Here is a 10,379-nt window from a genome sequence, read left to right on the forward strand (position 1 = left end):
AAGAGACATTTTTGGACGGCGACAGGACATGTAGGATAATTAGACAAGGTCCATTTTCTTCCTGCTTCTACCACCTATTTTAAATCAAAATGTTTTTTTGTGTCTCTGTATGTTTTTATGTGACACAGCGTATATTTGCCATGCACAGGGTGTCCCATACGTCTGGACCCCACGGGGATTTCTATTCACTCTTCAAAAAAATCAGACGTCCAGTGGCTGACAAATGCACATACAGCACAGGAGATATAATCTCAAACAGCATACACAAGATAAATCCCTTTCCACTCTTTAATTTATTCTTATTATTCTTATTATTCTTACTACTGTATATTCAAAACTAAAGTGTTAAGTGTCAAGCGGTGTTGTCAGGATTACAGTGGATGTGAAGTTTTAAAAGTACTGATGAATCTATGCATACCTGTCGCTTATTTGACTCATTATTCTCTCATAATTAGGGAAAAATAACATTTTGAATTTACCAAAATAAATGCATAAAAACAACATGAACTTCCACCTTAAGCATTTTATCCCATAATGTGCAGCGAACTCTGCTTAAAACGTTTATATCTGAGCATTTATTAAATCGTGCCGTTGCTTTTTTATGTGGACCGAGTGCACTGAACTATGGGACCAAGAGATTAACAGTAAACAGAGATGTATTTGGATACTGCAGCTAACATGACCCGGTTCCAACTTTCTTTTTAATTAATTATTATTATTTTTAATCATAAAAGGAGGACAAAGGTTTTGTTATTAGCCCATTTAACCATGATATTTAAAGAGAAAGACCTTTTCTTATTGGAATGCAGCCATCACTAATATGTGTGCATGAGAAATAATAAGATATCAGACATTTCTTTAATAGCTCACACTTTTATGCTTTGAAATGGAGACGTCCTGGTTTTAAAAAAGCATGTATTATGTTGGAAAGGTTGTTTTTTTTTAATGATATCAATAGTTTTCTTTATTTATGTAATTAAATCACTGATCTACGCCACCGATTATTCTGTGAAAGCCGCTGTGGTGATGACTCCCATCATGTCTCCTGACAGCTTCAGGTTTATTTCATCGAGTTAACTCACGACGCCAAGTTTGATTGTTGTTTTATTTATTTTGTCAATGGAGTGACCTAGTTTAGTGAGCACTGTTGCATGTTTGTGTGTCTAGCGTTCTGTAAATTGTTGTAGTGTTGTTAAGAAAAAAAAAAAAACAAGTAAAAACACACAGTGATGTCGCTGTAACCTTGATTTGCACTGACATGTACTGGTGTGAAGACAGAGCAGCTGGGACACTTTATTTTTGTATTTCCTGAGGTCAACATGCAGTATATTCATCACAGAAATAATAAACCATTCAATTTATTTTCATCTGTTCATTTTATTTCTAGTAAATTATCCCATTTAAATCAAGTCTTGTGACAAGAACATAAAAATATGTGACGCAAAACAAGAACAAAAAGAAGAGCTGTTATTATACCGGGACGCTGTTTGAGTTTCTGTTGAGAAAGAAGCAGTTTTATTGGCTCTGGGAACAATCTCACTAAAATCCTTTTTCAAACAGTGAAGAGGCTTTCCTGCCAAAGTGGACAAACTATAACCAGCGTCTGGCCCCATGACGGCTACCAGAGTCCTGCTGTGGTTTGATGTAAAGAGCAGCACCACCCGGTGGTCTATTTATACCACTGTACTGACGCCGGCTTGGGAACTTCATAGTTGAGGGAGTCGAATTCCTCCCACGGCTTCAGCTCTGGACCAGGAATCATGATCGTCTGGAAGAGGGAGATGAGCATTTATTAGTTAGCACATGATGACGTCACATATTTTAATCCTAGGATGATTCATCTTCAGGACAAAGAATGAGACAGCTCAATTTTTTGCATGTGCAAGAAGAGCATTTCTTCCATTTTCTGTATTTTGTTAAATCGATAAAGGTTCCCAGATTGTCTAGAGCTAGATGCACGTGCAGCTGATCCGTTTTCAAACTCAAGGGCTGCAGAATTATGCTGCGACTGTGTACAATCAGATTCTGTCTTGTTTAATTTCAAGGACAGTTACAGCTGACGGAGGTGCTTTCTGCAGTCAGCCGCCTCGACAGATTGTGACTGACAGGTGGCAGAGACAAAAATAACCTGAGACGCTGAATTGTATGGGTAATATCAGCAACTGACTGATAAATAAATAAAATAGTGCTGTTAGAAAAGAATAATATTAAGTCCAATAAAACGTATTTCATGTTTAAAACAGGTCTCAAGACATGAGATATATACAATAACACAATTCTTGCTCTAAATGGTAAAAGAACCGGTGTAACGAGCCGTTATCGTTTCATAAATGATCATAACATATCAGCTGTGATGAGACATTACTGAGCTCGCTGCAAACCAATTTCACATTTGTCCGACAGCGTGGCTAACAGCTTTCACCCGGCTCCGACTCTGGCGATGATTGAATTCCACCAGAAAGGAGTGAGAAACGCCTGGCGGGCATCATTACTGCTCCATCTGTCAGGAATATCTGAGACACAGCAGGGGCTGACTCACAGATTTAAGGTGATTATGTTCTGGGTTTCTGCAGCGGCGCATGCAGCACCAGTCTTTCTGTCTATCCCGGTCTTGCTTTATGCAGGTAATCAGAACGCGTCGCCGTCTTACGTGCACCGAAACAACTCGGAGCAGAATCAGCTTCAGGCGTCGACATGTGCAGGAACTAGCTAATTATATTTAACATAACTTCACTCAAGCACAAGTTCTATATGCACACATCTCAAGTTATCGTCATAGAAACACTTTCACTTGAGTAAATGATCTGCACACTTCCTCCACTGCTGCCCAGTGACAGTGATCAGTTATAGATGTGTGTGTCCAGAAATATTTAAACATGATGGAGATGCGCTGGATAATTAAAACAGTTGCTGTAGAGAAATGTGGCGTAGCGCTGTGGGAGGCCAGACGCTCCCTCCAGAGCTTAGTGACTCAGGAAAAACTCAGGCTGAAGTTTGAGAGTTAAAATGTGGACATGGTCTCCCCATCACAGTCCAATCTAGACGGCCTACGTACGTACACTGCTCTCCAAGAAGAACATTTCTAAACATCATGTGGACAAGACAGAAGACTATTGGGACAATGTTTAGTGGACAGATGAGACCAAAGTAGAATAGTTTGGTTTAAATGAGATGAAACAACACTGCATCATTCCAGCATCAGAACCTCATCCCTCCATCAAACATGGGGGTGCTAATGTCCTGGTTTGGGCCTGTTCTGCTGCATCTGGACCAGGACGGCTTGTCATCATTGATGGACCAATGAATTCTGAATTCTACCAGTGAACTCTAAAAGAAAATGTCAGGACATCTGTCCATGAGCTGAATGTGAAGAGAAACTGGGTCATGCAGCAAGACAACGAGAACCAAGAACACAAGTGGTTCTACAAAAGAACGGTTAAAGAAGAACAAGATGAATGTTTAGGAACGGCCAAGTCTAAGTCCTGACCTTAATCCAATAGAAATGTTGTGGAAGGACCTGAAGCAAGCAGTTGATGTGAGGAAACCCACCAACATCTCAGAACTGAAGTGGTTCTGTTCTGAGGAATGGGCTAAAATTCCTCCAAGCTGCTGTAGACCACTGATCAGCAGTTACCAGGAACATTTAGTGACAAGGAGGTCACAGCAGATACTGGAAACAAGGAGGCTCTGACTTTAACACCTCACTGATATGATTTAGAGAGGACAGCATATGTACTTTAACATCCTGGGAGTCAAAGATTCTTCATATCAGCTTTAAAGACTGCACATATCCCATCTCCCTTATTCATATGGTCTTGACAGTGAAGTACGCACTGGCCAGTTAATGAAGGTTTCTTAATTTCTTTTTGACAGAGAAAGAGAAAGACAGAGACTTGGACATCTGCCCCTTTTTTCCTACTATAAAATAAATGTCGTTACCTTAATAATTGGGTCCTTGGGAGGAGCCCATGACGGCACTATTTTCCCGTGTAACCTCCACCGGCCGTAGGGGTTGATGAGGTGTCGTTCTAGTACCAGGTACTCCAAGACGTCCTTCGGCTGCTCCTCGCTGCCCAGCATCAGCCTCCCGAAGCGATCATAGATGGCCAGAGTCTACGGCGTTGAAAACACATCAGAAAGATCACACATAAGACAGGAAATGATCTAGGGAGCAAATAATAGCAGGACAAAATAAATCCAACACTACTAAGGAACTTCTTATGTCTTTAAAAGCAGCTTAAGGATTCTTCTCTACCGTATTTATATTTATTAGCCATACTACCTCTGTAATGACATGTAAATGTACAATATAACTCCTGTTTCACATTTACCCTGTCTGCACTTTATCCACTTTAGTCATAAAGTCATGTTTACATCCTCTACGGATGGTTTGGAAAAGCTTTCAAACATTTATAGCACAGTTTTTGTGCATATTGTGCACAGATTTATTTTTCGTTTCTTTAAAATGTGTCTCATTTTACGCGTCATGCTGCTCACATGTGGTTTAACTTGGCCCCTCGGATGCAAATAAAGTTTTCTGAATCTGAAGTTCTCTCCTCAGGTCTATATCCCTATATACCATCCCTCGACAAGGCAATATAAAGAACATTAAGATGATATATAAACAAACAACACATGGGCCGTACCTGCTTGGAGTGCATGCGGACCGTTACTTGACCGTACAGGTTGCCTTTAGTCACCATGTCGGGGCAGCGGGTCTGGACCACTCTGGGAGGCTCCAGGGACTCGATGAAACGCCAGCGGATCGTCTTGTAGCGGTTCCCTCTCGTCATCTCCTGCACACGGGACAGAAAAAACACGAGAACTGAGGATCTGATGGAATCTGAGTTAACTTGTTTGTGCTACACACAAAAGAAGAAGAAGAAGAAGAAGAGAAACTTACGGGATAACACCTCTCTGTCACCAGGGAGTGAATCTTCACTTTGTCAAACCTGTAAATCAAACAGCATATGTCGGTGTCCTTCTCTAAATAAATTTTAGGATAATCTTGTGCAAAGTTTAGTCAAATGACATGCAGCCCTGCAGTTCATCTGACTGTGCTTCTTCTCTAACACAACTAGTGACGTCTCTGGAAAATAATCTTCAAGTAAAAATCTTATGTTTGGCATGAAATAAGTTCAATTTTAAGTTATTATTTAATTTCTTAAAGCATAAAAAAATATTTTAGAAGTGAAAATCGAGATTCCAAGCACTCTAAAAGTCTGTACTAAATACCTTAAGCACTGCAGAAACATATTTAATCTACCAAATAAAGACAAGTACATTTAATTTAATATTTGCCTTTCCCAGTTTTCCATTCTAATATTTTAGTTTTATCCAGTTAAATTAAACCCCATCCAAGGATGAAGACAAAAAAAATGGCGGTTGAAAGCTTCAGACAACCGACGAGTGTCCTTTCAGGGAGAGATGCAGCTTGTTCAGAAATATGCATCGTCTCCCCAAGTCATGCTGCGCACACATCAAACAGCTGTTCATGGTTCGAGGCTGAGATCAGATGTAAAGTGCCGAGTGGGGACACATCTGGAGACGCTTTCTAAATCCAGATGTGAACACAGCTGGCCACTTGTGATCTGATTGCTCAGGATGGAGGTTAATAAAGGTCTGAATGGGACCTGATATAAATCAGAGTACCAGCCTTTAAGTCAGAAAGTTATAAAAACGGTCATAGTTTGACTTAATAATTCCATCTTTTTACATTTAGATAAAATATATTTAAGATGTTTTAGTTTGTCAACAACGTTAATGATCTTTATTTGAGTGCTTTCATACCAAGTCTGAGCTATAAATATTATCACAATATGTTTGTTTTCCACATTAATCTAAATGAATTCTAATCACTCATATAATTAATGAGGCATTGTTCTTCCACTGCGCTCATGGCTGTTTGGCGGAGCAGACGGCAGCGTGACTCCGTCTCTCACTTCCACAACAAATGTCTCACTGTCATAAACAGAGTCCGTCCCCGACTGTGAGACTGAGCCGAGAGGTGTGAGCTGGATGTGTGAGGTGAGACGGGAGTTCATTTTCTTACTGCGTCAGGGCGTTGTGAGCCTCGACGAAGATTTCTTGAGCTTGCACCGCGAAGTCCTTGGTTGAAAAATGTGTGTCGTACTCTTTGATTTTACGAATCCTGAAACGGCACGAAGACACACCTGAATGTTATCCTTGGATTCTCAGAGACTGAACTTGATTTCACATAAAATTATTATTATTTTACAAAATTGCTCATTTATGTGAAAGATCCAGATGCGTGTCAAAAAACAGAGGTAGCAGAAAAGAATCCGTCTTACGCTAGCTGTGAGGCGGCGCCCTGTTTGATCTGTTCAGTTCGTTGTTTCAGGCCTTCTTTAGACAGAGTGGAACGACGAGCATCGCCCTCTGGGGGGACGTAGGGGTCCACGATCCCCGCTGGTGAAGACAAACAGACATGACTGATCAATCAGTGTGTGTCCACCCACAACTGCTCCATAACTGGAACGAGGACTTGGGTGGAATATCATCCTTTCTAGAGTTTCATTCATCGGACAATATATAATACTGCTGGCTACAGAACAGCTCTGAAGTGAGACCTCTAGTGTTTCGAGCAAGTGCTAAATGGAAAATATGGTTTGCAAAAGGTCAATAACAATACAAATCGTCTCAAGACGCTTTACAAAACCCGGCCTGAAACCCCCAGAGCAGCCTGAAGGCGACGGTGGCAGGAAAAACTCCCTTTTAACAGGAAGAAACCTCGAGCAGAACCAGAACCAGCTCATATGGAGGGACCCATCTGCCTAAGGCCAGCCGGGTACAGACAGAAGAAAGAGAGAAGAGAACAGCAAAGAGAGAAGAGAAGAGAACAGCAGAAACACAGCACACAGCAGTTAACATTCTATATAGTATACTACACAGAATTGCATGACTAGTAGTAGATAGGAAGTTAGAGGGCAAGAGCTCTGTGCCAGAGAAAAGAAAGTGGAGGATGCGAGAGAGGAGAGAGAAGAAAGAAGGAGGACATGTGTTTGGTGCATCGTCCCCCATCAAATGTTTATGAACATCCACTGAAAAAAGGACGAATGAGTGATTCAAAATAATCTAGATTTGAACGAACCAATAACGATTCATAAAATGCTCAGATGGCTTTTTATTTATTTTAAAACCAGGCCATTTCCTGTATCCTCGAGTTAGAAATCTCGCTGTGGTTTTATTATTTCACGTGTGAGGGAGATCCACGACACGAACAGAAGCTCCAACTCTGAGAGCAGCGTCAGGATTTAAAGATGAATGGATTTAAAAACGTATGACGACAGAGAAGAGCTGGACAAAAGCAAAGACACATTAAAGATGAGACACTAGAGGAAACATCACAAATCTCTGGGACTGTTTTTGTGAGAATGTCTTTTATAACGAAGTAAAACTGTCTTGCAACTGAACTGTCTCTAAATGAACTGATATTGAACTGAAGTGAATCGATTAGGGAATCAAGATGATATTACTACAGATCTAAATTCACTCATCTTCTGTAACCACTTGTCCTGTGATGGGTCGCTGGGGGGCTGGAGCCTATCCCAGCTGTCATAGGGCGAGAGGCGGGGTCCACCCTGGACAGGTCTCCAGTCTATCACAGGGCTAACAATCTAAATTATATGTTTGCAGATTTCTAATTAACTTCATCCTTAAATGATCCGATACGTCACAGCATCCGTGCCTTTTCTCAGTAAACGTGTTTAATCTGAGACAAAAGCCACGTGTATATGTGTGTGTGCAGGTTGTTTACAGCAAGAGCTTCAGTTAGAGCTGCCTGATGTGTTAGGGTGCTATCACACCTCGTCGTTGTTCTGAAACAAGGAGCGCTAATCTCTCAGGTCGGTTTGTTTGTCTGTTCTGGTGTGAACACAGCAGTCACACTCCGTTCTGGAACAAATTAACCGAGCTGAGACCGGTTAGAGAGGGAGGTCTCAGTCTGATTACGATCGCTGCCCGGGAGCAGCTTCTTCTTCACGGCATCATCATACGATCATAAACGTTTTCTACACACGTAGCCTCGACGCTTGATCAAACTGAAGATGTTGCTCATAAACAGAACTCTGGCACATGAGCCACAGAACAGCAATAAACGCCAAACACCAAACTGGCTGCTGATGCTTCACTTTTGATTAGATTCGTTCCTGATTTCATGAAAACCTATTTTTATGACAAATTTACAAAACTGTTTGCAGTTGCGAAACGGTCTCAATTGCCCTGTGAACAAGAACCAAGCCAAGATTAAATCTATTACTCCCTCAATCAAAGCGAAATAAGAGGCGTGAAAGAACCGGAAAATATCAACTTAGGGGAAATCAAGTTAATACAACAGCTTTGGGCATCATTTTTCAGTTCTGCAATAAGGGTATACAACTTTATATCCAAGAGAAACAACTGAATGTCACACCAACCATCACTAAAAGCGTACTACCATTAGTTAAACCTGTCTCACAGAGCGTCTCATTTGAGATCATATCATGTCCATGAACCCAGTTTTACCGGTGCAGGCGATGTTGATGGGCCGCTCCAAGTACTGCTGTCTCATGACGATGCCCGCCGCTCTGGCCTTGCTTTCCGTGTTTGTTTCTGGTTTCCCCTTCACCCCCGCAGCCGGAGGGATGAAGTACCGCTTCTTGGTCCGGACCGGCAGGAAAAGTGGGGCGGGATGTCGCACGTCTAGTGACGCCTCAGCATTCTGGCACGGGGGACAAACGGGTGTTTAACGAGGCGTTTACTCATCAATCTGCACTAAGTGAGCATGAGTTTAGGAGACAGAAGGGCACTGATTAGTCTTGATGCTTAATGTTGTGTAAGTGGTGTTCAAGGTCATGTCACCTTATGTCACTGGGCTCTACGTAGTAATATAATCGTCTATACTGTGGCCCTGGTCTTGTAGAAGGAAGCAATGTCAAAGTTTTCGTTAAAATTCCTTCGAATTTCTTTAAGTTTTATCAAATTTCCATTTATTCTGTGCCAAACCTGCTAAATACCTGCAGGCAGGTAACGTTAATGCATCACAGGAGAACCCTGAAGTTGCTGAATTTAGCCAAACGTAATGAAAATATGCCTCTGTGAGTACCACACTATAGCCACAGGTTATTATTATATCACTGCAGTCCAGGTGAAGCTAGTTTTAAACTATTTTATGTTCCACTTGCGCAATTTAATGTGTGGAGTTTTCTATAGACATGTCCTTGTCTGTGAAAATCTATAAATAAAATAGTTACTAAAGCAGTCACATAAATGCAGGGAGGTAAAAGCTGGTCAAATTAGAAAACAAACACTGGAGAATGTCTAAGTGTGTAAATATTAAACTGACCAGTACAACGGGGTTCAATAGGGTCCAAACATTTTTTATGTATTTATTTATTTATATATTTGTTTGCCTCAGGATGTATGTAAGTAAATGCACATACATAAACAAAAATATTGCTAAAACAAAAAAATTAAAAGTGATAAGAGTCCGAATATCTACAGCTAGCAGTGTATACTCACTGATATTGACATCCTGTCCCATACTTTGTCTAATTACCTTCAACGTTTGACTTACTGTGCATATTTTCGTTAAAGTTTTTTAAAGTTTTCCTGAGAGAAAACAGTCTCCCGTGTGTCTCTGCGTGCATCTCTATATCCTAGCAGCTAGCTAACGTTAGCTAAGCTAGCCCCGGTAACGGCTTTGTGCGTCGTTACGCGTCCGTAACAAACACGTCAAACCCGTTGCTTCATATTGTCTGAACGCGTTTCTTATTATAACGTGTTATTAAACGTCACAGTACCTTTAAGTTCATACATGTCGTCCTGTGAAGGGCCACCAGCGTCCTCCTCATGGGCATCGCCATCTTGACACCAGAGTGTCAACCTCAGACTTCCGGTAGGCACTTTCAAAATAAAACTTGAACTGTCATTCAATACAGATAAACACCAGCAGCAGTGTATATTACAATTAAATATATGTATATTACACTTGCTATTTTGAGTTCAGGAGTCTGTGAAGCTGTTACAGAACCCAGTAGTTCTGCTCCAGATGTTGTGAATCCTCTTGCCAGATGTTGAGGGCTCTGCACAGGCAGGATATTAGATAAGATAAGAGATAAGGTTTTATTTGTCACATGCACAGTTATACACAGCGCAGTGCACAGTGAAATGTATTTTAGCACCTGCAGCCAGTAGTAAAAAAATAACGAACAGTAATAACTTCACACTGCACACAAGGTAAAAAGTGTAAATGAATAACTGAGAAAATTCATTCATTCATTCATTCATTCATCTTCTGTACCCGCTTATTCCTGTTAAGGGTCGCGGGGGTCTGCTGGAGCCTATCCCAGCTGTCATCGGGCGAAAGGCAGGGGTAACTG

At 41.1% G+C, this 10,379-nt stretch overlaps 1 protein-coding gene across 1 annotated transcript; it reads right to left on the reverse strand.

Annotated features, from left to right (window-relative positions):
• Positions 1-1,367: 1,367 nt before the first annotated feature.
• mrpl45 (mitochondrial ribosomal protein L45) lies at positions 1,368-9,876 on the reverse strand. Its single transcript, XM_084568822.1, has 8 exons — positions 9,801-9,876; positions 8,524-8,719; positions 6,312-6,429; positions 6,053-6,151; positions 4,904-4,952; positions 4,647-4,796; positions 3,940-4,113; positions 1,368-1,768 (listed from the first exon to the last, which is right to left on the reverse strand). The coding sequence occupies exons 1-8, from the start codon at positions 9,861-9,863 to the stop codon at positions 1,670-1,672; spliced, it is 948 nt and encodes a 315-aa protein (XP_084424948.1). The 5' UTR covers positions 9,864-9,876; the 3' UTR covers positions 1,368-1,669.
• Positions 9,877-10,379: the final 503 nt, after the last annotated feature.

This window comes from Chelon labrosus (assembly GCF_963514085.1).
Source record: "Chelon labrosus genome assembly, chromosome: 2".
NCBI classification, from domain to species: Eukaryota; Metazoa; Chordata; class Actinopteri; order Mugiliformes; family Mugilidae; genus Chelon; species Chelon labrosus.